At 40.2% G+C, this 27,146-nt stretch overlaps 1 protein-coding gene across 4 annotated transcripts in view; it reads right to left on the reverse strand.

The window, feature by feature from the left end:
• PTPRK (protein tyrosine phosphatase receptor type K) overlaps positions 1–27,146 on the reverse strand; it is a 417,933-nt gene that overhangs the window by 305,515 nt on the left and 85,272 nt on the right. For all 4 annotated transcript variants that reach the window (XM_075498722.1, XM_075498720.1, XM_075498719.1 and 1 more), the window contains exon 2: positions 22,753–22,875. In XM_075498722.1, coding sequence (XP_075354837.1) covers positions 22,753–22,875 — 123 coding nt within the window. The remainder of the gene's footprint in view (positions 1–22,752; positions 22,876–27,146) is intronic.

Raw genomic sequence — 27,146 nt, forward strand, 5'->3', positions numbered from 1 at the left:
CACTTAATACAATATGGCAAGTCATAAACTTCGAACTTTAAAAACAGTAAAATAAAATTATACCTACCTTCTGCAGTTTTAAAAATTTGTACTATCACAGAGTAGATTAGATTTTTGAAAATTATTTATTTTACAGCTATATTTAAATTAAAAACAACTTAGACAAAGACTGAAGACAATTTGAACAAATCTACTCTTCCCTCCTCTCTCTCTTTCTCTCATAAATCTCCAATATTGACATGCATGCTACTTATTTGTAGAATTTTCATTATAATGAAAAGCTGTAACAGTAATAAAACTGTCTGTGTTACCCCAGGAAACTGTATATAAATTAACACTGCAAACATGAGAAATCCATCAGAAAAATCAAGCTAAAGTTGTGATTATTAAAAAAAAAAAAAAAAAAAAAAAAGGAAGTGGCATAAGATGAAGATGTTTTGCTTGAGTTACACTTACTGTGAGCAATAGTGCCTGTATCAGATGGGAAAAGTAACACGGGAATCATAATAGCTGTGCAACACTTGAGAAGGGAATGGTTTTTCCAATGGTGTTCTAGTTTCGCTCCCAATAGAGGTCCAGACAAAACTAAATCTGCTTCCATATATACAAACCACAACAATAAAAGAGCTGGACAATACTTTTGGAGCTGGAAAGTTCCTTTGCCTTGCTGTTCAGAAGCAGTAAATCTTATTTTTAAAGTATTCCATTGTTACAGAAAATAAGAAAACCAAATTCAAAGACTTCACAGAAAAGGAGAAGGTTGAGGTTGGAAGGGACCTCTGGAGGTCATCTGGTCCAATCCCCCTGCTCAAGCAGGGCCACCTAGAGCCAGTTGCCCAGGACCGTGTGTCCAGATGGCTTCTGAATATCTCCAAGGATGGAGACTTCACAATCTCCCTGGGCAACCTGTACCAGTGCTCTGTCACCCTCACAGTAAAAAAGTGTTTCCTGACGTCCACACAGAACCTCCTGTGTCTCAGTTTGTGTCCATTGCCTCCTGTCCTGTCACTGGGCTCCACTGAAAAAGAGCCTGGCTCAGTCCTCTTTATACTCTCCCTACGGGTATTTACATATATGGATAAGATTCCCCAATTTCCTACTTCACAGATGTGCAAGACTATATATTTGGCCAAATTCAGAAAAAAGTAACGTAGTGCTAGTGTTAGCCCACAACTGAAAATGAAGCCTCATGTAAGAACTGTATATTCAAGCAGGACATCAAGAGAAAACCCTTGGGTAGAGGAACTCTTTTAAAAGCAAAAGTATCTGCTTTCAGTAAAAGCATCTAGTTATTTTCATTGGTGATCTAGCCTTTTACTTCATTCAGAAGTAGAAGATCGGCTGTGATATTATGTAGCTCAAAGCATCAGGAGACTTGGCCTTCCTCACACCAGTTTTACCATAACAAAATCTGAGCCAGAAAGCCATTCAGTGTCTCTGTTCTCCCTCATTACGGTAGGACTGCAAATTGCAAATCAAACACATTCAACCTAAATTTTGCTATATACCATGGCAACATTAACTCTCTCTATGCTCTGGCTTGTAAAGCAATAGGAGCAATTCTTTATCATTATATGTTAAGTCAGTTTCCTGTAAATAAAAAGCAAACAAATCATCCTGAAAACTCTGGGTCATTTTAAATACTCTTTATTTACGTTGTGTTCCAACATGCCCACCTACTTATGGAGAGTTTTGTCTTCAGGACTTCTTTTCAGTAGAATTAATTTGGTGAATAACTCCTTGATTTCTATTTCAAAGGTCAATTAAGAATTCTGCAAATGGCTGGCATCTCATCAAATTGACAGAAGATTAAAACTTGAGTCATTAATTTTTTTTGATAAGCAGTGCAAATATGTATGAAAAATGCTTGCTTGTTCTTTTGCCTCAGGCTTCCTTAGTGCATCACTTAGTCTCATTTAGCACATAGGAAGGTACTTGGGGGAGGGAAAGATATGAAGGGAATAGTAGAATCCTTAAGATCTTGTGCATACTTATTAATGTAAGCAAACAAACTGATTGTAAAGCACTGAAGTCATGTTGCTGCAGCTTTGGATGTCCTTTTATTGTATGACCTTGTGCCTATATACATAAGGGTGGGTTAAAGCATTTCAGGAGAGTGGGAGAGGGAAGGGAAAGAGTCAGAGCAAAAAGGGGAAGGGATGGCTAGGAAATGACAAAGTACAAAATCAACGTTTTTCATCATTTAGGTGATGAAATAGAACTAGAGAGTTACCATTTTAATTAACATGGAAGGTCAAATACAAACATCATTATATGTCATTTTTCTTCCTATTATAAATCTCAATCAAGTACAGAGGCGTTAGAGAAGCATGCAAATTACCACAGGTTTTTAAAAATATTAAAATTAACTTGCTTATTCAATGCAAAAAATACTCACTATCCTATCAACTCCAAACATGGGAAGAATTAGTGTAACAAATTCAAGTTCAGATCTTTGATCAAAGTTTTTTTTTTTTTCAAGATCTATAGCATTTTAGATCTTACAGAAAACTAATATGCTGATGACATTACAGAACGAAGACTTTGTTGTGGTAAATGATGAATTAAAAGCAACTTTTGATTAACGTTTAGCATAAAACATTCCCTAATATTCTTGGAAATTATCTGAGGGCAGACTGGTATAGGAATTGAATTTAGTAATGGAACATACAAAAGTGTAGTGGTCCACATTAAAAAATACTTTTATTTTAGATTAGATCATGCCTTTGTTTTACTTTCAAACTTTATTTCAAAATATAAAATTTTAAACAAAATCATAAAATATTTATGAAACCTGCCAAATAATTGAAACATTCAGTCCATCAGTTTCAGATCTTATAATCTTGTAAATAAAATTCCTTGACTACTGTTTCCAGTTTTATATTAATTCTGGATTTTCTTTTTCTACATAACTGTCCAATCTCACTTAGAAATTTAAAGAGAAGTAAATCACCAGACAAAGAGTTTTTAGTCCCACATTTACAGTTTATTTGGAGGAAGGGGTGGAAGCACAAAACAGATCTTATTTTCAGCTGTTACTTAGTCTTCTCTCCCTTTACGTCAATTTTCTTCGTTGTAACTCGACATACCCCCAAAAAGATTTCAGTACATTTCTAACAAGTCATGCTGAGTCTCAAAAGTGAAGGCAGACAGACGGATCATGGAGATGTAACACCCCTCACATTCCCAGCAAAGCTTTTATACCACTAACTTAGGGATAGTTGGTTTCATATTTGTTCATCTTCAACAGAACTAACACAGTGACCAAAAAAAGAAAATTACATTCCAAAGGCTGTACGATCTCTTCAGCAAACACGCTGCAGTATCCTGAGCAGTTATGTATAGGATTGTGGGTAGGTAAGTTATAAAAACCCTTATGCAAATCTTTAAAGAAATTATCATTTTCTAGGCTATTTTGAAAGTATCATAGGTTTTAGTTCCACAAGAGTCTGGCTTGCATCATTTTATTTTCTTTCTCTCCAAGAAACAAAGGGGTTTCTTCATTATTTTTACAACTAACTCATTTTTTTTCTGTTTTACCTAACTTTCTAAGTAAAAACTCAATGGAGCACACCCAAATAAAATATAAAACAACGTAACCTACTCCACACTCGAAGAACATAGATTTGTCATGACCAAACTTCATTCATCTGTTAAATTCAGTACCTATTTACATTATGGCAACTATGCACCACGTTACAACTCTCTCCAGTTCAGTAAAACACTGATGAATAAAGGTGACTGTTGAATAAATTATTTCCTATTCCCCATTTACATTCTTAAACATGAAATTTGATTCTTTGTACAGATCAAATTTTTATTTAAAAAATAGTCAAGTAAAACTTCAACTTTACCTTTCCAAATGTTGCTGTAGTGATGTTAGATCCTGTATGAGTGATATCACAGTTTACTTGGGGAACAAACATAAATGCTATCATAATTAGGATTTCAGTTAAGGATCAAAGAGCTGGAGCAGATGGGATGCAAGAGACAAACATTTAAATGCAAATATCTTTTTTAACAGGAAACTTGTTAAAAGGAGCTATCAAAGCACATGGAAGATAATGTTCATCTATTTAAGTGAGATACACCTGAAAGTTTCTCCCAGCAGGAAAGTCAGCTAAAGTCTCCAAGCAATCCAGTACCAGTCAGAACATGACTCAAAAAAGAGCAGCAAAGATTTTTCCCAGTTGCCTTTTCAGAAGTCGATAGGAAACACTTAGGAATGATCTGTACGAATACCACTTCCCTCTTCTTCTTAATGCTATCACTATTTGTTGCTCACATTAAGCAGAAAACACTGAATGCTGTAGTGCGACATGTTGTTCTCCCCGCAAAGCTACCATTTCTGATTTATTCATGGAAAAATTACAACCCTCACTAATCCCTAACTCAATTTTCACTTTTTCTTGCAACCCATTAGCTGTTACTGGGAAGCCTACCTGAGGGACCTGGTCAAATCCCTGGCTTAAGAAAGGCCTGCTCACCAAACTACATACCTGCCACAGCTGTCACGATGGCAAAGAAAATACTCTTTTTGCTCCTCTATCTTAAAAAGGTTGAAATTGCAAAGTAGTGCTACCTCTAAAACAGACTCCCTATTGTACATGACGCTCCAGAACCAAGAAGCTAGCAGTACTGCCTGATAGTATAGCTTTGTATAGTTTAATAAGCTTTGTATAGTTTAATAAGCAGTTTCATAAGATGTTTCTTTATTAAAACCTTATTAAAGCATACTCTAAATATATAGATATTATACAAATAATATATAATAACATACAAATATTACAGGTCCCTCAAGGAGGCACACATGTGTCTCTCCACCACTGCTGCAACTTCCCACATCCGGGGATTGCACCTGTAACAGACAGCTACACCAGCCACAACGGACCAAGAAGAAAGAGAAGCTGAAGCACTATATGGTTTCAAGCTATATATGGTTTCAAGAGTGACCACAGCTGTAGCATTAGGTCCTGACTCCACTCATGGGACCTGCTTGCTGGTGCACGTGACTGAGCAGGTGGGGTCATCCCCTGATCTCAAACCTGAATAAGGCTTGGAGCAAAGGGAACCTGTCTCAGTGAAGCAGAGAAGCAATACGGAGGGGGTGGTTGGTTTTAGGAGATGGAAGGGACAGGTTGACAGAGTGGAGGAGTAATGGGCTGATGAGGGGTGATCCTGGCCTAGGGAGACAGTGCTGAACTCCTGGCCACACCACAATTTCCCAGCTTGCAAATCTGAAACTTTTGGACATCCTTGGTACAGACTTTAAAATGCTGCCACACTCTGAATAAATTAAAAAAAATAAAATAAAAATAAAATAAAATAAAATCTTTCCACCAAGCAACTTCCTGGAAACTGAATAAACTAAATTCTTCCCAAGACAGACAAGGATAGGCCTAGCTGCCTTCAGGTTTTGCGTTCCAGCTCATTACTCATTTTGCAACTTCATAGCACACATCCATGCAATCACTTCTCCACTTCAGACTGAACACATAGTTCTGGTTTTGAATTGCACATGTGGAAGCAAATAAATACACAAACAAGCTACAAAAACAAGATCTGAAATAGGCCAATTAGAGTCACTGAAAACTAAGAATTGACAAAACAAGCAACAAAAAAATCTAAACTAACCAAAATTGTTTTAATATTAACTTCCCTCACTGGAGAAAGAAGTGTTTAAAACAGGGCTGAGGAGAATTTGTATCACTTCTGCTTACAATCACTAGATACTACGAGATCTTTGTTGGCTGGGTTAAATAGCTATCACCAATTAAACCTTTTCCTCATGCAGCCACTTTCTGGCCATCCTCACAAGAGCTGTAATTTCTTTCAGGTCAACTGAAGAGACTGTCACTCTTCAGTCTCACCGAGAGGCACTTTCTTAATCCTTAACCTTGCTCACTGCTCCGTTCTCTGTTCTTTCCCATTTGTCAGCAGCTGGTTTTGAAATGGGCAATATCACAAGGGCAAATGCTCACTACACATGCAATTGCATCTGCCCACCAACAATTTATACTCCAACTGTACTTACATCCATACATGGCTGTAAAACTGCCATGACCTCCAAGATCTTTTGAGTCATTGCTTTTCAAGCAGCAGTCCCACAAACACATTTAGTCATAAATGGCTGACTGAACACAGGTACCAAAACAAAGAATACTCTGTGAATAAAACACTACCTTAATTTAAAAAAAAAAAAAAAAAAAAAATCTATTTATGCTACCACCTTTAAGCCTCATTCATCCCATGATACTGCTCTGCTGACAGTATCATATCAACTGTCTCCCCAAAGAGATTATTTTAAATGGCCCCAAAAGTTTTGCTTCATTTCTACTCTTCAAAAAAATCCTAGCTCATACAATGACAACATCACATCAGCAAGCTCACAATCAGATTTAAAAAAGAAAAGCACAAAAACTTGGAATAATCTACAGCCTTTTTTAAAAAAATCTAGCTCATCTTAAAAAAGTAGTATCAATGGCTTGGAAAAATCTTGAATCAAAGGTTTGATTCAAAGGGTCTTGCATGCAAATTATATCATCCTACAGATTTAACGTATTTTCTGTTCAGCAATTACCATCTGACACCCCAATTAACAGTGGGAGAAGGAAGTATGTTATTACCTGAGTAAGGAGTGTTGCACCCTGCCTTTTCCTGAGCAGAACTCTCAACTCACTCAGGTCTGTACTACTGCTGCCTAATACTGATTTGTGGCAGTCAGAAACTCACGTCATTTTCCTTCTATTTTCTTCAACTCACTAGTCTATTTTTCCTGTGTAATTTTCATCGTCTTCATTTTCTAATCATTGATTTATATTCATTCTTAATCAGCATCCTCATATACCTGCTTTCGTACAGTCACAGACTGGTTCAGGTTGGAAGGGACCTTTGGAGATCATTCTAATCCAACCTACTGCTCAAATCAGGCTAAACTACAGCCAGCATATCAGGTCTAACACCTCCAAGGTTGAAGATCCCACACCGTGTCTAGGCACCTGCTCCAGTATTTGACCACTCTGATGGTAAAAAAATATTTCCTAATATCTAACCAGAATTTCCCATATTCCAATTTGCGTCCACTGCTTCTCATCCTATCACTGTGAGAAAAGAGTATGGCTCCACCTTTTCTATATCTTCTGATCAGCCAGTTCTGGACAACAAACAGGGTCTCCCCTGAGCCTTCTCTTCTCCAGGCTGAACAGGCCCAGCTCTCTCAGCCTCTCCTTGGATGTCTTGTGCTCCAGTCCCTGACCAGCTTGGTAGTCCTTTGCTGGACTCAATCCAGTATGTCCATGCCTCTCTCGTACTGGGGAGCCCAGAACCAGACACAGCACTCCAGATGTGTCTCACCAGTTGTGAGCAGAGGGGAAGGATTACCTGCTGCCTACTGCAGCCCAAGAGGCTGTTAGCCACCTTTGTTGCAAAGATGCATTGCTGGCTCATGGTCCACCAGTACCTCCAGGTTCTGCAAAGCTACCTTCCAGCTGGCCAGCCCCAGCGTGTGCTGGTGCATGAGCTTGCTGACCCTCCCCAGGGCCGGGACTTTGCATCTCCCTTTGTTAAACTTCATGAAGTTCCTGTCAGTCCATTTCTGCAACCTGTCATTTCTGCAACCTGCCTGTGACCCTCCAAATACAGCTCTGCCCTCCAGCATACTGAAGACATTAAACTGACCACCAGCAGAACTTTGTACCCCTGATCACAACTTTGAGTCTGGGAGTCTAGCCAATTTTCCACTCATCATCTACTTGCAGAGCCCATATCTCACCAGTTCAGTGATAAGTAAAACTATGAGAGACTGTATCAAAGGCCTAGCTAAAGCCAAGGTATACGACACACTGCCTTTCCATTGTCCACAGCACCTCATATCATAAAAAGCGGTGAGACTGATCAGGTATGGTTCACCCTTTTCAAACTCATATTGGCTGCTCCCACCAACCCCCTTCTTGTCTCTCATGTGTTTGGAAATGGCTTTTATAATGATATGTGCCATCATCTTCCCAGGGGAAGGCTGCAGACCAGTCTGTATTTCCCTGTATGTTTCTTCTCAGCCATCTCGAGGATGGGTGTGATACTTGCCTTTTTCCAGTCCTGAGAAGCCTCCCCCAAGTGCCATGACCTTTTGAAGATAACAAAGAGAGGCCTCGCATCGACATCAGCCAGCTCTTGGATGCATCCCAGCTGGTCCAACAGACTTGTGCATGTCCAAGTGGTTAAGTGATCCCTAACTCTATCCTCCTCTCCTGCTCTTGAAGCCTCACTCCCACAGACTCTGCCAGGTTTGGGGATAAGCCTTACCTGTGAAAACTCAGGCAAAGAAGGCATCAAGTACATCCACTTTTCCCTTGTCACTAGGTCCTCAATCTCACTGAGCAATGGGCCCACACTCTTCTTAGCCTCCCTCTTGCTGCCAATGTACTTATGGATGAAATCTTTCCTGTTGCCCTCCACCTGCCTTGCTAGCTTCAACTCCAGATGAGCTTTGACTTGATGAGCCTGACTCCATCCCTACATAAGCAGGCAATGTCTCCCTATCCTCCTAAGTAGCCTGCCCCTGCTTCTGTCTCTGTGCACTTTCTTTTTGTTCTCGGGCTCTGTTAGAATCACCATGTTCATCCAAGATGGCTTTCCGCCATGCTTGCTCAACTCTGCACAAAACAACAGTCCATCCCTGTGCTCTGAGAGGCTGTCCTTGATCAACCAGCTCTCCTGGGCCCCTTTGCCCTTCAAGGCACCTCCCAATGGGATCCTGCCAAGCAAGTCCCTGAACAGGTCAAAATCTGCTCTTCAAAAGTCCAAGGTTGTAATTCTGCTGTTCATCTTGGTGACTCCTCTCAGGATCTTAAACTCAAGACTCATGATCATTCCAGCTGAGGTTGCCCTCAACCATACAACAGTTCTTCCTTGTTTGTGACTCTCCGAGTCTGTGATTGTGAGGCTTCCACCAGCTGCATAAAGAGGGCTTTGTCTACCTCCCGTTCTTGATAGGCTGTAGCAGACACTCACTGTAATATTACCTGTGCTGATTTATCCTCTGATCCTTACCCATAAACCATCTACTGTTTTGTGGCTTTGCTTTTCACTCTCCTTAATCAAAATCTTTATATAAATTCTACATGAATATTACATGAATATAATTTTATCGAAATATAAATTATATATGTAAATTAAGTTGTGTATATTATGAGTAACATGAATTTTATACAAATGTAAGTAAGTTTACATGGTAATTTTAAGAAGGTTTTTTTCTTTTCATAGTAGATCACCTGATCTACTATGATTGCAGAATTTATTTATTCTAGAGGGAATCATCTGATTTTTTGTCTAAAAAGTTCCTTGTACATTTTCGCCCATGATTGTTTTAAGCTAGGGTACACTGACGCTTTCATTGAGTAGGTTGCATTTGCTTGATGCAGCAGTTCTCTCTGTGCAGTCCTCTCTGTGCAGTCCCCTGCTCCTAGGTAACCCATCACTTTTTCCACTCATGATAACCCCATTTTCCTTATACACTTAATGAAGTCCAGTTGAAAATGTTTTGCAACAATGTGCTATCAATACACTCAAGAGGTCTGGACTATATACTTGACTGAAACCTCCAAAGCAGCTACTTACATGGTCCTCCACATTTGGAGAGGGCACTTAACACACAAATTCATATGGCCATTGTCTGATTAACAAGATGAATGGACTCATCCCCTGGTTTCACACAAGGTCCTATACCAGGGTGCTGGCAGGACCATGCAATGAAAAACCTGGGGCTGACAGGGTGGAAATTAGATTATTTTTACCATGAAACTTGAAACACAAGCTGCTGTTTACTGCTTACAGGTGGCGTGACCTAACAACTCTCTGCCTGCCTCTCCTCTCGTTTTTATGCCTCTCCTCCTCCCAGCTCCTTCATTCCCTTGTGCTGCTGGCTCCGATTCTTGTCAGACCTTTCCATGAGCCAACTCAACTCACTAAGCCAGACGAATCCTGAAGAACAACAACATTTTCTCTGGGATAAAGAGTTATATCAGCTCTCAGTGAGCTCTGATGAGTAAAGCTAGCTAGGGAAGCTAGCTGAAGCGTGAAGGCAGGGGAGGAGAGGAAGTAAAGAGGAGCAGAATAATCCCTTTTCCGCAACAGTAAGGTATTATGCCAGCTCACTGTGACTTGTGAAGCTGCAGCCTAATAGGAAACTTATATTGGCTTAATATCTACATGCAACTGCAATCTAATTAGAAAACAGAGCTGTTACCACCAGTCAGAAGGAAAGTGCTAAGAGCCCGCCTACAAAACCTGGAGCCTAAGCAACTTGCTCCCAAGTCACTGTAACCAACAGGCACAAAGAGCACGGGAAGCCATCTCTACTGCCTGCGCGAGGGACACTTGCTACTGGCACTGCAGATGCCACTCAGCTGCATGTTTTCTTTATTTCTTTTAAGAAAGTCCACAAGTTTGGAGATCTCAAAGCATTCCATAAGCCTGTCACAAACACACACACAGTGGGAGAAGCCAATGGAAGGTAAAGGCTGGGACAGCAGACATCGGCTACACTGAAGAGTAAAAGTTAATGACAACAGTTTCTTCTGTTTGGATGCCATGTGCTTGCTGATCCCTCATTCATGGGAATTAATTAAAAGAAACCAAGAGCACAACAGAAATGCTGAGTTCATACTGTTTGTTGACTTTCTCTAAAATAGTATACAGTATGCCTGATTTGTGTTTATATGTGGCTAGGTTTTCTTCCTCAAGGGAGTTAAAATTGGTTTGATCCAAAATAGAGTAAATAGCGATTATATCCTGACAGCTGCTCTTTAAAAAGACAAAAGAAGAGGAGGAAGTTTTTATTTGGTTTTGTTGTGGTGGTGGGTTTTTTTTTGTTGTTGTTTTTTTTTTGTTTTGTTTTTTTTTAAACTGCAAAATACTGAAGCATTGACAAAGTACTCACAAATCCCTTGGTAATCACCATTTTGGTGCATACATGGTTCCACAATGTATTAGATGCATGAACACGAGCACGTCTTCCCAGTGCTGTGCAATACACGTGTCCCTGAACCAGTACAGCTGCCGCAGTGCAGCATACAAGCAAGTTAACTCAGTAACAGGTGGAGAGCCAGACTACCTCTCCTACCTCAGGAACATAAGGTTAGCTGGGGTACCTCTGGATAGTCCAGCATTGTACACTGTAAGTATACCTGTAAGTTCTGCACTTTTATCCTTTTTTTCTGAAGCTGTGATTTTATACTGTAGAATAGACTAAGAGCTTTAAAAGTCATTTCCTCTGAAACAAAGTAAGGGCTAAATGCATCTTCCCTCCATGAAATAAAGAGCAAAACCAAAAGTGCACCAAGAAAAAGAAAACAGAAAAAAAGGAAAGGAATCGCGCCCTTGTGCTTTTATTAGTCCAGAGTATTTCTTAATCATACCTCCCCAGACAAAGTAGGGTCCTGATACCAGGCAGGTTTTTTCCAAATCTGGTAGGACAGGTTTAAAACATTCAGTGAAAAAGCAGACTGGCGTTTTCATAGCTGTCTGGTAGGATATTTGTCTGCTGTATACTTTTCCACTGATGCACAGACTCCGCTACAAGCAATCTATGTCAAGACCTACCAGGAACCTCTGTTCTTTCTGCTTATACTTTGAGAACTTGACCTGGGAAGTGCATCGCTGTGTCCATCCTGCCATTGTGGATGGCATGGGGAGTGAACCTTAGCCTCCGAGCTAACCAGCAACAGCTAGCTTTGTCCATGTAGGCCAAGTTCATCACCCTCTGGAGAAGACAGGCTCATACCTGGCTCACACCTACACCTCATCATACCTGGCCCAGCTCTCCTCTGGAGTCCTGCTGACAACCACTGTCCACATGACATCTATCGGAAATAATAAAAGGGATATTCTGCATCCACCCAAAATATGTCTTTATAGCATAACGCCTCAGGCATAGCATATACGTTGTAGACTGCAGGACGTGAGGAGACACTTTGGGACACAAGCACAGCTGCAATAGCATTAGAAGATTGCCCCATTTGGGAAGCAGTAGACTTGAGGCAATGTGGTCACTACCTAAACACCAGAGAAAGTTCTCAGCACTTAGATTCAGGTTTCTTCTCAGAAGAAACTCGATTGCTTGCTCCAACAACAGGCCCTGAAGACACCAGCATGTGTGCTATGTCAATAACAAAAAGGGCTCAAACTCTTGTACAGAAGTGGGAATAAACCAAGGTGGCACTGTGAGTATACGAACTGAAAAGAAAGGATGGAAGGAGGTGCATATCCCTTCCCAAATCACGCACTGGCTGCCCCGTAAAACACCCATCATCTCTCTTTGGACAGATGCAAGTGCTGGACGACCCTACAACATGTACTCCCATTCGTACCCCCTTAGGAAAGGAGGAGTCTGGGGTTTCAAACACCTCCAAGAAAACTCAGATTCTCACCAAGTATTACAAAACACAGTCATCACCCTTACCAGAGGGCCATGTAACTTTTGATAGCTAGGCCATCTGAGTCTGTGACATGGCTGACAGCTCTGGTGAATGGCTTCTCAAAGGACACAAGAGTCCTTTAAGAGGGAGGGTATGGGGGGAAAAAAAAAAAATTACTTTTTCCTCCGTCACAGACACTACGTAAAATGCAAATCAAAGTTAAAAATGTATGATCTAATTCAAGTTTTCTTGCTTGCTAATTTTAACTACAGTTTAAATCTGATTAAAATCCACCCACCTTTGGACAGAAGCAACACATTTTGGAACGAAAAAATGCACTGCATTTTAAATGTACTATTTTTTCTACCGGGTTGTGTTCTTCATGGATTTAATTTCTGAATAATATTCTGTAATCCACACTAAAACATATTTAAAGGAGGTTACACTTTCAAGTCTAGGAGGAGATGGGAAGAAAGGAAGGCAGCTTTGGATGTTGCTATATCTGTGGCAATGACATTACCTATGCTAATGATTAAGCAAGATTCAGAAACAAACACAAACATCACATATGAGGCAAGGCAACACAACTGAATCTGTTCCCATACCGGCCATAAACCTGCTCCTTCCCCAACATATCCACCTAAGCAATTGCCTCTTCACAGCCTGCATATGTGAAAATGAGGTTTGTGTGACCCCCAATATGAAGGATTTGCCTTTTCAAAGTATCTTTATATAGAAAGGTGGGAAAGGCAAAAAAATAATCCCAGCAAGGATGGAGGGGGGGGGAAGAAAAAAGAAAAAAATTAAAAAAATATATTTAAAAAGCCTTACTGATCATAATTAGCTCGATAATAGCAATTTGAACAAATATCTGTACAAGTAATGATAGAAATGCCCAAATTAAAAATCTCATTGTTTCCTGAATAACTTTTTTCATTAGTTCACTATGACCTAAGGAAAAAAAGTTTAAATCTTCTCAGTTGATTCAAAATCTGTTCTGTAAAATAATATAGTACTGCAGCTTTAGTCACTATTAACAAACATCAATGATTACTGCATCAGCACAGACTTGTAGCAAAAGCACAACAAGGGAACATAAATTACATACTGAGCAGCAAAAGGGTTAGAGCTCAGAAATCAATATTTAAGCAAACAGGAAAATTTCAGGCACTGTACATGAAAAAATGTGGAGGAAAGCATCGCTTCCCTTTGTTTTGTTGCTATTATGCTGCTTCCTGAATGTAACCTCATCTTACTTTAAAGTTTTTTTGTTTTTACAGGCATTGCTTCTTCTGTTGTTAGGGTTGTCATTGCTGAGGTTATAGATACATAGGTAATTCAGGTATTAGTTTCCAGTTGCATAATAGGTCCTGTATTAAAAGTGGGATTGGGAATGCCCTTACTCTGCCATGAATTCAAAGTAGCTCACCGCTTCACTTCCACTTCTAAGAGGCTTTGTCTCTGATGTCACAAAAAGTGAGACGTTAGCACAAGGAAGAGGAGACAGTCTCTCAGATAGTGAGGTACTTATGCACAGAGGGTTACTACAGCACCTTGACCACTGCTTGTACATGGTATTTCTGAAGCTTAGTGCTTTAGAAATAAGTCTGCATTAGCAACCACTGTACATTACTCATTCCATTATAAGGCTTTTTTCCATCTTGTCTTAACACCATTCTTTTTCATACACCATGGTGTTATTCCTTCACTCCCTCTCCCAAATAGTTCCCAAGGCCGGTTTTTCTTTTCCCTCTTCTAAGTAGTAAAATTATTTTACTACTTTCCCCTACTTCTAACCTGGCTTCTTCTACAACTCTGACAGGACAGCCTGTAGTTATATTGTTGCTTGGATCTGGCATTCATTGGACTGCTAAAAATTGCATACAGGTGCGTGGGAGTGGAAGGCAGAGCAGTAAGATTTCCAGTCAGGGCAACCTACAGAAACATCAAAGCTAAAGAATAGGAGCAGCCAGAAACCTGTGCAGGGAAGGGAAGGGAAGGGAAGGGAAGGGAAGGGAAGGGAAGGGAAGGGAAGGGAAGGGAAGGGAAGGGAAGGGAAGGGAAGGGAAGGGAAGGGAAGGGAAGGGAAGGGAAGGGAAGGGCAGGGAAGGGAAGGGCAGGGAAGGGAAGGGCAGGGAAGGGAAGGGCAGGGAAGGGAAGGGCAGGGAAGGGAAGGGAAGGGAAGGGAAGGGCAGGGCAGGGCAGGGCAGGGCAGGGCAGGGCAGGGCAGGGCAGGGAGCCACCTACACTTACAGCAAATTGAAGCAGCCATGTAAACACAAAGTAAGTTCTTTTATCTTTTCTGTAAAAGGGTCCAGCCAAAGGGTGCCAGAGAGTACAAAATCACCAGATGTGCTGAGCCCATGCCATGCTCTGCGGACAGAAGCGAGTGAACTGTGCCCGTGCTCTGAGCCAAATGAAGCCACGTGAGAGGCAGCAGTATGTTAGCTCAGGTCTGTCCCTCCACTACACTCCAAGATAGCCAGAAAATTTGAAGGCAAAGCAAACTACTGTTACCTTCAGGAGAAAGAAAAAAATCTATGAATATATATACAAGCAGGCTGAGAGAGAAAATAACGGTAGGACAATGGCACAACAGGCAGATACAGTACTCGGAAGCAGGGCTGGCTTGCTCCTCTCCATGCAGAGAATCAGTGAGAAATCAAAAAAAGCGCTACCCCTCACAGCTGTGCTTCGGGCTTCCAGCCTTCCACACTCTGAACACTAAATGCCTCAAATAATCTGGAACACCTTCCAAGCTACCAAGGTGCTATTCAAACCCTGTTTTCCCTGAAACTCTGAAAGGCTAGCACAGTACCATTTTGCTTTTTGTTCAGCCTTCACAATGCTACCAAAATAGCAGCTTCAGGTAATGCCTCTTACTGACATTCATAGTTCCCCAAGCAGCAGCTGACTTCATATAGCAATGAAACGCCTCCACTTACAGCCCATGCTCCTGGTTAACGGTGGTAAATGCTGACCAGAACTTGTTGTTTCTCCCTGCCCTGACAGTGCTGCAGTGATGGCCAATGCCATTTGAACTTCTCGTGATACAGATACTAGAAGCTAGAAAGCTGCATCATGCAGTAGAAGGCTACATCACAAGCAAGAATACAATCATGAATGCTGTGATAGCACCGGCACATGGTAATTTTAGTAATTTTTGGTACCCGCATGGCAAAGGTAGATTTGCCCAAGATTAACCTACTACTTTGCAACTCTATCTGTAGCAAACAGATTTCTCCCCTTGCTTCAATTTATTACTCCAGATTCAGAGAAATAAACTAATATTCTTCAAATACTAAACTAGGAAAAAAAGGAGAAATGAAGAAAGAGAAAGAACAGTTTCTCAGAAGGCAGCATTTTATGTAGCTTTTACTGGAGTTTGGTTTCACTATACTCAAAATAACAATCTGATAGATTTTCTAAAACTTAATTGATACCAGTAAAATACACGCACTTAACACATAGAAGCAAGTAAAAAGATAAACTATTCAAGAACAAATGAGCTTTTTGGAAATCCATATTGTATGGAAGAGGTATGGCTGAACAAAATAGTATCATAACTTTAAGGAAGAAAAAAAAGAAAAAACACAACCAACCAAATATCACTGTACATGAACAGATATAGCAGCTGGCCTTGAAGGTGAAGTATATTTTGTGCAAATACAGCAAGTAATCTTTTTTTAAATGTTCTGTCTTTCACTACCCAAAGGAAATAGAATAAATCCATCCATGTCAATGAATGAAAAACCAACACATAGATGTTACTTATATGTGAAAGTCATTTCTATTACTACAAAAACCTTACTTTTCCTAATCCTGTGCCTAAATTTCCTGATAAAAAAATGGCTTATCTAAATGTACAAAAGCACCACTACACTGTGCAGTATCTATAAAGCCTTCCCTGCACCCCTCCTCTCTTCACTTTATACCAAGTGAAGTGTGCTTGAGAGCAACAGGGAACCCTTGGAATTAGTCAATAGATTGATTAATTCACTGTACTGAGCAAGCCAAATAGGATCAGGATGTTTACCGGTGTTCTTTAGTAGACATTAATTGCACTGCACTAACGAGGTAGGCTTATTTCTGTTAAAGATGCTACTAACAAATAATACAGACAAGAAACCAGCCACAAGGCTTACTGAATAAAAAAAAGCAGTAAAAATATGTTTTTCTGATCAAGGAAGTACTTCAAATGAATTCAGCTCTGTAGTATATTGACAAGTTAAACAGGAAACAAGTATCACAGTCAACTTTTGGGGCCAAGGAGTGTAGGAAGACTGAAGTATGTAGGGAAGAAAAAAAAAATTCTCTCGGTCACCTTAAATAAAACCTATCTATGCCATCACATAAAGAAATGTAAAAGGAGGAGAGACAACCAGAATTTCTTAGCAGCCCCAACACAGATCCAAGCTTTTACAATTTATTTCATAATGTAATGACCCAGATAAGCTTTCAATGATCAAACTTTAAAACCACTACCTTCCCGAATTGCATTTGCCACTGAACGGACTAGTCAATAAATTCCCTTGCGCACAGTTTCTCTGATCTATTACCTTCATACTGGCAATGTGAGACATACAGCAGCAAAACCCTGAAAAGTCAGTTCTCAACTGCTCAGTAGACTGGTAAATTTTGTTAGTCTCTATTAAAATAAAGAGACCCAGAAAGCATTCTGTTTGAACTTTACCCTTTTGTAGTGCAAAACAGCAAGCTGGTGCATCGTGTGTGGATCAGCGTCTCTGTGGAAAAGCTCAGTAACCCAGGACGTGGCAAGAGTTCTGCTGCTCACGGAGCTCTCGTCTTCCCAACACCTCAAGAAATGCCAGCTCTCACCAGACACACTGCTTCCTGGTTAACTTTTGTCTGACTGTACCCATTCACATCCCCATAATTTAAATTTATTCATGGGTTGGTGGTTTCATTTCTACAGGAGAAAAATTCACATTTAAGTGAAGTAAAAGGCCAAAAGTCTCATCTATATGACCTCTACATTACAGCTTTCCTTCCTGAGCCACATTCATATGAAATCTATATTAAAACACAAATTTCATGACCTTCTGGCTCCCCTCTCTCATTTATACACTTCATAAACACTTGCATTGGTCCTGTGCTGAAATTCATTTTGGGTCATGCAGGTGAAACAAAAGCTATTTCCTTTCTGTACAAGGCAGAACTTAAATAGCGCACAACTGACCTTCCAGATCATAACAAATACTCAACACTATTTGTACAGGAAAATTAAAGTTGCACGCAAATCTAAGGGTATAATTTTCGTATTTCTTCCAGGTGCCCCAGAGGTTTATACAACCCCTGTACCCACCCATGCCACCAGCTCCCATGGTCCTCATCACCTGCACCAGTGTAACAACTCTTTGTACAGCTGCACAATGAACTGGGTTAACAAACTGACCCATGCTACATACTTTTTTTTCCCCCAGGTTATTATTTTCAATCCATACTGGTTCACAACCACATGCACATCAGAGCAACTGGGAGGAGGCAGCAACGTGAGAATACCTCTGGGAATGACGGCACAGGGGAACGAACAGCCAGAGATATTCTGCTTAAAACCCCTACAAAAGAAACTACCATGACAGCATGGCCTAAAATTACTTGTCAACACACTTCCTCCCATCTCCATTGCCTTTCACCATGTATGTTCTCTATTCTGAAATAACTGTGCAGTCTTCCACCAGGAACCCCAAAACATCAGCCTAAACCGGAATATGTAATGTTTTACTTTTCAGGACTGTTTTGTTTCTTTTCCTTTTTTTTCCCCAGAGTAGTGAATTTAGTTTTATTCTTTACAATGGGGCAACATGTAAGGTCACATGTAATTTCTGCAAAGTAAAAAACTGATTTCTGCAATACTCTTCACTGTAAAAAATAAAAGTTTGCATTTGTGAAATACTCTAATACTAAGGAACATCTTTAGAGATTTGATGTGTTCTCTTTTAGTCATGCTAGATGACAAGTGCAACTAAGGACTTCCCCAACTACCGTTAATTTATTTTCCTCAGATTTCTAGAAAACCAATCAAAAAAATTAGCACATATCCAATCTGGGCACATTATCCATCTGAGAGATCGGAAACAAGATATCCATCTCAGCACGTCACTATTGTCCACTATAATTTAGACATTCTTCAAATCGCATTTGTATCCAGGAGGGTAACAGCCCTTACATTAAAAACACCCTTCATTAAGTGGCTCCCCGTCACGCAGCCCATTACAGGCTCTCGTGCCCTGACACTGCATAGCCTCAGAATAATGCTGCTTTTAACAGGCAAACCAAACAGGGTAAATAAACTATCTTCTCTATCTAAGGGTAAAAACATCAGTGAATGTATAATTAATATGGATAAAACCACCCCTTTGCACATCCCCAGTGATATAAGAAAACACTATTATTTAAGTCTTTTGGAAAACACAGTTATTCGCACACAGTGAATAGTCCTCTAAAATAACTGGAAAAAATCCATAGCCAAAATTGGATTTCATCTTAATAGCATTCTCTAATTCCTATCTTGTATAGTATAATGTATAAAAATCATACACCTGAAAACACAACGCATGCTCTGAAGGGTTTGCTTCAACATATAGAAGCTGTCTTTCTTCAGAGGTACAAAGACCATCAGGTAAATACTTCATTTTTGTCACCATTCTACAAAAATATAACACTTGGTTACCAACCTTGCCTCACACAAAATGCAAATCCACAGTTGTGGAACCATTTCTACGTAAGGAACAACTCAATAGTCCTGGACCATTCAACCTAGAATGATTTCACAAGAAGGGTGCTTGTGAATATACCCTTAAATAAAAGGTATTTTAAAAAATTGAATGGGTTGGAGGCGATTAGGAACCAGCTTTGCTCACTTTCTGTACAAGAGGCCAACATGTATCAAACAGAAGTCATGTGCAAGTTCAAAACAAGAAGAGCTGTGTCTTCCCATGATTTGTAACAAAAGCTGGCACTCTGTTGTAGGAAGTAGCAGATACTAGAAGGCTTCAAGGAGCCCACAGACAGTAAGACAAAGCTGACAGGGCAAAAACATGAATTCATTGAGAACATAACCAATAAAGACCATTTCTAGTTGAGGAAATTCCTAAATGCCAAACAGCTGGAAACCAGGAGAGCATTCAGGGCATGATCACCACTCATTTGTCCTACCTCTACATTCTTCCCAAGGCAACTGCTAATGGCTACTCTCAAAACCAGCAGACCTTTGGCTTGATCTAGCACAGTTGCTTTTACATGCTCTTAGAAACCTAGTGTTGGACATCAGGTGCTTTCCAAGGTTTTAATAAGTAATCCAAAGGTTTCACCGTGTAAGCTGCAGTTCAAACAATTTACAAATTGGTATTTAAAGCTGTACACAAGCACCTGTTCTAAGTGTTCACTTTATTTCAAAATTAATCATTATGTACTGCATTTATTTTTCCCATAACAGAATATAAGTGGCTTTTGCCTTTGCTCAGACTTTGAGAAATACAATGTAGGTCAGTATAAAAAAAATTCTGAAGTTGCATTAATTACTCAGAGGTAATTACACTTGCCTTACCAATAGTGTTTATTATTGCTATACCTGCAAAATGCTTTCCATTAGGGCAAGTTTTCACGTTTTCACAGCAGTCTGAAGCATGTGCCATTAGGTCTGAAATTTCCCAATGTTTATCCTCCTCCAAAGCACAACATTGAGTTAAACCCCTCCCTTGAATTAAAACATGAACTCAATTGTCAAATTTTTCCTTTTTCATATTTTTTACATGTCTTTTTCTCTATTTTTATTTTGGGGTTTGGGCATTTTTTTGGTTGGTGGGTTTTTTTTTGGGGGGGGGGGGTTGGTTTTTTTTTAATAAGACTTTCTGAAGCTACTGAAGACTAAAAATTGACATTTGAAAATTGAGTATAATCCTTTATGACTACAATGGTTCTGGGTGCATCTGGTAAAGTTAGAGCCTTGAAAGCTGCCTACTCACCGTAAGGGTATTATGTTTTTAACATACTGGTGAAACAGTGCTCCTTCTGAGACAAAGCTGTACTGGAATATGTATTTCCCTTGCTAAGGCCAAGGCCAGGACATTGTACTGGATTACAGAGAGATGTAAGAGACGAGGGCTCCAAAGAGGACGTCAACCCATGCATTAAGGAGCTTTGTGCCTAGCTGAAGGATTATAGAGCCCGAGAAGAAGAGATGGAGAGAAAACAGTCCCTAGCACTTCAGTTTCTGCGCTGCTCAGCTTTTCCGGGCACCTCTTCTCTCCTCTCATTCTCTGACTGAACAGGAAAAAGTGGGCTGACTCTGGTCCCTAGGAGATCCCTGGCTTCTACAGTTTAGAAAACCCAGCATTTTTCGAAGTGAAAACACCAGTAGTTTAATTTTACCTATACCTTCATTACCACATCTTATTCTACTTGGATAACTTCTTCACGAGCAGTGGACTGCTTTCTAACTTACACTTTCAACAGTAATCAGGCAGGGTCAGCAATGTTAAAAAACCGTATGGCAGATGATTGCACACAGTTATTTCCCTTCTGTTTTTGCCTGAACCTCTTGCTCCTCCATTTCCTGCAGACCCACCGGAGGAATTCAGTGCTCGTTTTAGAACTGTGTTACCTTCTTAGACTTAATTTAAAAACGTGCTATTTCAAACACAAAAGAGCTTAAATATTTAGATACAGCATAGATCTTCAGAATCTGAAGACTGTGAACTTCTTAAGGGCAGTTCATCAGATGAGACTGCTCACTTTTAGTCTGGGTCTCAGTTACCAAACATCAAACTTTTAAGCAGTGGTCCAAGAAGCGTAGAATCCTAACCAGAGGAAGAAAACAATAATAATCAGAGCTTCTTCTGTATCTATTTTGGACTATCTCTGAAACATTCCTTTATTCTGCTAGATTTGATTGAGCAGCCACAATTTCACATACAGATGTGAAAAAAGAACTTCTTCCAGAAGAGTCCAAGTGCTACACTCAGAGGAAAAGGGTCTGTAGCAGAACTGAACAGAAATCAGGTGCCGAAGTCAGAGAGCACTGTGTCATTTAACTCTGAAAACTGTCTAAGGATGACAGGTATGTTATTTGGGAGAAGCAAGAAGCAGCTATCTTGTCATTTAGATTCATTCAAAATACAATTCCTCAAATTTCTTTCTTCCTATACAAGGTGTGACTGAAGTCGGAGAATACCAAATTTTTTACAAAATGGTGCTTCTATCACAATTAAAATACCTCCATCATTTTAACAAACCACGTAGACTCTGAAAAATGCAAACTGGAAAGTAACTAATTTCTGCCTTCCTAGAGGAGATATTATTTTGAATTTGTTAATACAAGACCATCAGCATCATGAATGCTGATGCTTCAGGGCTTAAATTTACTCTTCCATATGCAAACTTGAAGCACCAAGCAGTCCATTAAACAAAGTGTTGCTTAATTAATCTATTTTGTAAGATATGGGGCCTACTAACAGCTGCTCATATGAGTGACTCCAAAGCAGGGGGAACCCAGCTAGTTAGCACTTAAGAAGTAAAATTACATACACTAACCACCATTAATAATGCACAACAACATATAAAAAGCAGGGAAAGGAATGGTGCAGAGGTTAGGTTACTTCTGTGTGGCAACATTTCCCACTCCTTCTCCACACATACCTCACTTCACAAAACCTTTTAGATACAAATAAAATAGCCATGACCTTTTTTCCTCCTCTGCATGATTAATTACTTAATGTACTATTAATTGGAAAATGTAGCCGAATTTCAAATGCTTTCATTTTCTCAGCATATCATGCTGTCTGGGAAGCGCCGATTAAGCTGTTCATCAAAGGTGAGCAGGCAAGGTCATGTAGGCTGTACCTCTTCAGTTATTCATTACCTGTCCTAAATAGTAATTAACAATGGTAATATTTCCATAAATCAAAGCTTTTCTGATTACCTCCAGATTGGGGGGGGGGTCAGTGTATGGGGTTTTGTATGTATCCTTTTTTTCCACCATTTTTTCTAACGCATACCTGAATAATTCAATCAATACATTAGCCGTCATTTAAGACACAGAATTTCACTGTGAGTCAACAGGAATTCCATGCAGAATAAAGAAGTTATGACTTCCTTTCTCCCTGCCCTATCCCCCCCAACTTTAAAGGGGGATTTCATCTAAGAAGGTTTCTCAGTTACCAAGATTGTTATATTTATTATTTTTGGGGTTTTTTATTACCTCGATTATCAATTTTAAAGTGGAGATGACAGAGTATGGCCTTGAGGCCATATTCAGTGAGGCTCTGAGTTTCTTAATAGATAAACTTATCCCTTCAGTATCCGGGGGGGTTCTCACCTTGAGGCATCTCAGGCGGCAAATAGTGAGGCTCTTGAGCACTGACATGTACCCAGTCGAAGTCATCATACAAGTCTTGGTGGTAGTCACAGGGTCCAGGACCATCATCGAACGTACATCCCCCTAGAGAAGAAACTTGTTATTAGTTTATTTAAAAGCATAGGTTTTCCAGGAGTCAAGCAGAGGTGTTCCTCCTGGCCACACCACAACTATGGAGTCCACACAGCCTGTGGCACTGTTCACAGGCTTGCCTGCGCAATGCGAAAACCCACAAGCTGCTCATCCATCAGTGTTCCTCTCTCTTTTTAAAATGTCTCTGCTTCACACAACCAATTTCCCCCCTCTGCTTCACACAACCAATTTTCCCCAAGAGCACCTTCTGTCAGAGCAGGAGATCACAGGCTGAGTCACTGAGCCCGAGTGAAACGAGGCCCAGCGTATGCATGACAAAAAGCAACGGGCTATCCAAAACAAGGGGGAAACAGAAAATAATGGACTAGGTTCAAAAACTAAAGGTGTAAATCAACAACTCCAATGCACTGAAAGCATAAGTAGTCCAAACACCGACAACAAGAATAGTGTGCCCAAAACAAACGCAGTCAGACAAAATAATTAAAATTACTTAGAAATGAAATAATTACTGCAGAATGAATTGGATAATCTTGCTTTATTAAACCAATCTAGCATAACAGAACACAAATTAAAAGTGCTTTTCGAGGGTCACACAAACAATGGATATGTAAACCTTCAACAAAAGTTGTGAGAAGAAGTGACAGGGAGAAAGAAGGGGAGAAATATAAAAGATTGGGGGGGGGGGGGGGGACGGACGGACCACGGACACGACAAAAATTCCTCTGCAACACAGTAATGTCTGCCCTATCTCATTCAGTAAGTTTTTTATTACATTCTTCACTCAAGGCAATTAAGCAAGCTGGGGGAAAAAGAGAGAAGAAAACACGATGATCATTGGAAGAGATCAAGGTTTGATAAAGAAGTACAGAAATCAAAAGAGCCTGGTTGAAGAAAAAGTAGAGCATAAATGCAAGAAAATACAGATGTCACACATAACAACTCTGCAGCATCAGTTCTTTCCATGCATGGTACACAGTCCTTGAGTTTGCTCCTCCTGCTCAAAAATAAAAGGCATGACCAGGAGAGAGTGAAAGAGAAAACACAGTGCATTCATCTTTATTTAGGCAGTATTTATTAATCCAGAAAAAGAAGATATATAAGAACTCAAGAATCAGATTATAAACAGCTCTTGGAAATCAGGGGAGATATTTGTTGCATCCTCTCCTCCCTGTCATCAGTAGTTAGGGCATATCAATCCAATCAAAAACTGTCGTTACAGCAAAAATTCCTCTTGCTAAGAAGACACCTCTAGAATAAGAGGAGCATTCGTGATTACTTCATTGCCCAACTTTTTGAATATAAGATGTGGGGCAAGTACTGCGGGTCCCAAGAACAAACAAAAAAATCCTTATTATGGTAAATTCTAGTGTCACCATACAATGAGTCACCACCACTCCATCAACAGCGAACACCCTCCCATGCCTGCCAGGCTCCCACCAGCCCACGCTACACCCTGGAGGAAAACGGGCTGGAAGTGGAAGAGGGGGACAATGAGGACTATGAAGAACTACAGTCTGTGCTCATTTCTGCTCATTTCTGGCCTGGAACTAGGACTGGCCAGAGAATAAGGGAAGGAGGAATGCGTATGTATGTCACCAAAATGAGAATAAAAATATTTTTTACCTATCCAAAATGGAGTATTCAAATGTCACATAACAGGCAGAGAGTCTGCAAAAACACTGTTCATATTTGGGGAAGGGGAAGTCCCTTTTACCAAATTTCATCAGAAAATCTAGACTGTGTCCCAAACTGAGATTATGTTTCATCTTCAATAAGCGACAACTCAAATAATTCCCACAGTTCTGCATAAGTATTAGTCATTTTGACTAAATGACAAAACAATCTAAGTTTTAGCTAATTCTACTTCACTAAAAAACACTGCCAGATACTCATTCCAGGGCACTCCTAGGACCACTTGTTAAGCAGTGCTTTGGATGGCAAGGATAACACCAGGAGGGAAAGAAACCTTTACACTGCTAAATCCTCATACCATAAAACCTTAAAACTTCACATTCAGCTCCATGTTAGCAAAACCTTCTCAGATGTTATCCTGTGACAACATAAGCACAGCAACAACAACAAAAAAGCCCCAACATTTCACAGTCTGTACTAAGTTGGTTACTACATCAGCGTTACTGTCAAAGACTGCAAGGCCCAAGAAGAGAAATATTTGTGTGTCAAAGAAACCTTTATGCCTTTAAGTCTCAACTCCAATGCCCTATTACCACCAAGAGACTTTTCTAATTAACATCTATCATGATAAAGCCAGAAAGGCTTAGAACATAAATCTTGGTCTTTGATTTAACTTACAATACACTGCTATGATCACTCTACAGCAAAAATGTACATTTCCTTCAACATTTAATTGATAAATGAATAGCAGTTTCCCTTAAAGGGAAGTTATCACTGTCTGCTGTCCCAGCACCAAAATGACATACGGCTTTGAAGCACATGCCTGCAGGGCACCCATTACCCTTTTTAATGGTTTAAGTGCCCTCAGTATATAAATTTAAACTACCAATGAATCTTGTAGACTCATTTGGAAGATGAATGTCCTTAATTGCTCGTCTTTGTACCCACTATTAATTTTAGTTATCAGGGTTCTGATTAGCAGTAACAATGCACCTGTTAATACACAGCAAGCAATCCAAACCTCCTTGTGCATAGCACACCACTGCTGCATCCATAGAACAAGCATTTATCGCATGCACTTTGTTCATCAAAGTTTATCAGGACGGATTATCAACCCACTATGAAGTCCACCCTATAGCAACTGCCTAAACCAATGGCTTCCTCTCATGGAGCACACCTCCTCCTCTTACCAACAGATCATGACATTTCAAGGCAAGCAAAGTAAAAGCCAATGCTGTAGTGATTTATCCAGTACAACACAATGAGACAGACTAAGCATTTTAGACCCCCTGCAGACTAATCCTTATGACTTAAAGCATGAGCACATTTGGATCTCCCCTTCTCTAACAGTCAACTGCCTCCGTGCTATTTTGGTAACTCTAGGTACTAAGAGACAAACCTAGTGTAACATGCTGTGTGGAAAACACAAGGAGAAGAGACGATGGGTGGGTGAAACCTGCAGTAATCTATTTTGTTTCCAGTCATTTGTTCAAAACTATATACATTTTAAAATCAATCTTTAACCACTCAAACATAAAACCACATCTGACAGAAGTACACCATAGGTCAGGACTTGTTAGTACCCTAACTCAGCTACTGTGCCACGCTCCACAATAATGTGACAGCACTGCTCAGGGAAAAAGGGGATGGGCTTGATGAATGTTTAGTACCTTCCAGCGAGGTTCAGCAGCTGAACCCAAATACATAGTCCTATTTGCTGTCCAACATTTTGCCAAGAATCTGCTAATATCCTACAAATGACAAGTTAGAAACCTCCAACTCAGCCATTTGTAACCTCTCCCTGTAACTCAATAAAAAGGTACTTCAGTACCCACCACTGTCCCTTTACGTTCCTTTAGCTACAGCTGACGTATAACCTACAATTTATCATCTTCAATACTACCCTGCCACTGGAATTTGTGCATATCTAACGACACACACGCCATGCCACAAACGGTGATTTGTGCACCTCTGCTCAGTCTCCCGGCTGGAAGCACACAGTGCTGACATTCAAATGCTCTTGGACCTTGCAGTACCTAAATCCACATTCACCTTAGAAATCTAATATCATGCTTCAGAAAAAGGCAGCAGTAGGATCATAGCAACACACCAGACTGGTCTGACCTCAGCAGCGTAATGTGGGCTTGGGGACTGGCACGCAAGCCAGCCAGCATCTCCTCCCTTCAAACGATGCTACCATCAGGACATGGCCCAGAAGGGCTGGACAAGGACAAGCAGCACGCTTTCCTGAGGGGCAGCACCAACCAGAGCCATGGCTTGCTGCATCGCCGGTGGTGACAGCAGCCAACAAGAAAGCATCAACAATCAATTTAACAAAAAGAAAAATCAGGTAGGGCATCTGAAACAAAGACCCTATGGACAACTGGAATCATAAGCTAGGAAGACAGAAGGAATCTTAAGTCTGGATGGTTATTTTGCCAAAGTGATAACTGTATTTTGGGTCAGTCCAATTCATTCAGTTGCTGAGGAAGTATTTGGGAAACATTTACATTCCACAGAAACCAAGCAAATCAACAACTCGCTGTTTCCATTATTTTTTCCCATAAGCTTCACTAAGTTACTAACTTCAGCTTAAGCACACCTAGAACTCTCACACAGTCCCCTTCAAC

This window comes from Mycteria americana, chromosome 3 (genome assembly GCF_035582795.1).
Source record: "Mycteria americana isolate JAX WOST 10 ecotype Jacksonville Zoo and Gardens chromosome 3, USCA_MyAme_1.0, whole genome shotgun sequence".
In the NCBI taxonomy this organism is placed as follows: domain Eukaryota; kingdom Metazoa; phylum Chordata; class Aves; order Ciconiiformes; family Ciconiidae; genus Mycteria; species Mycteria americana.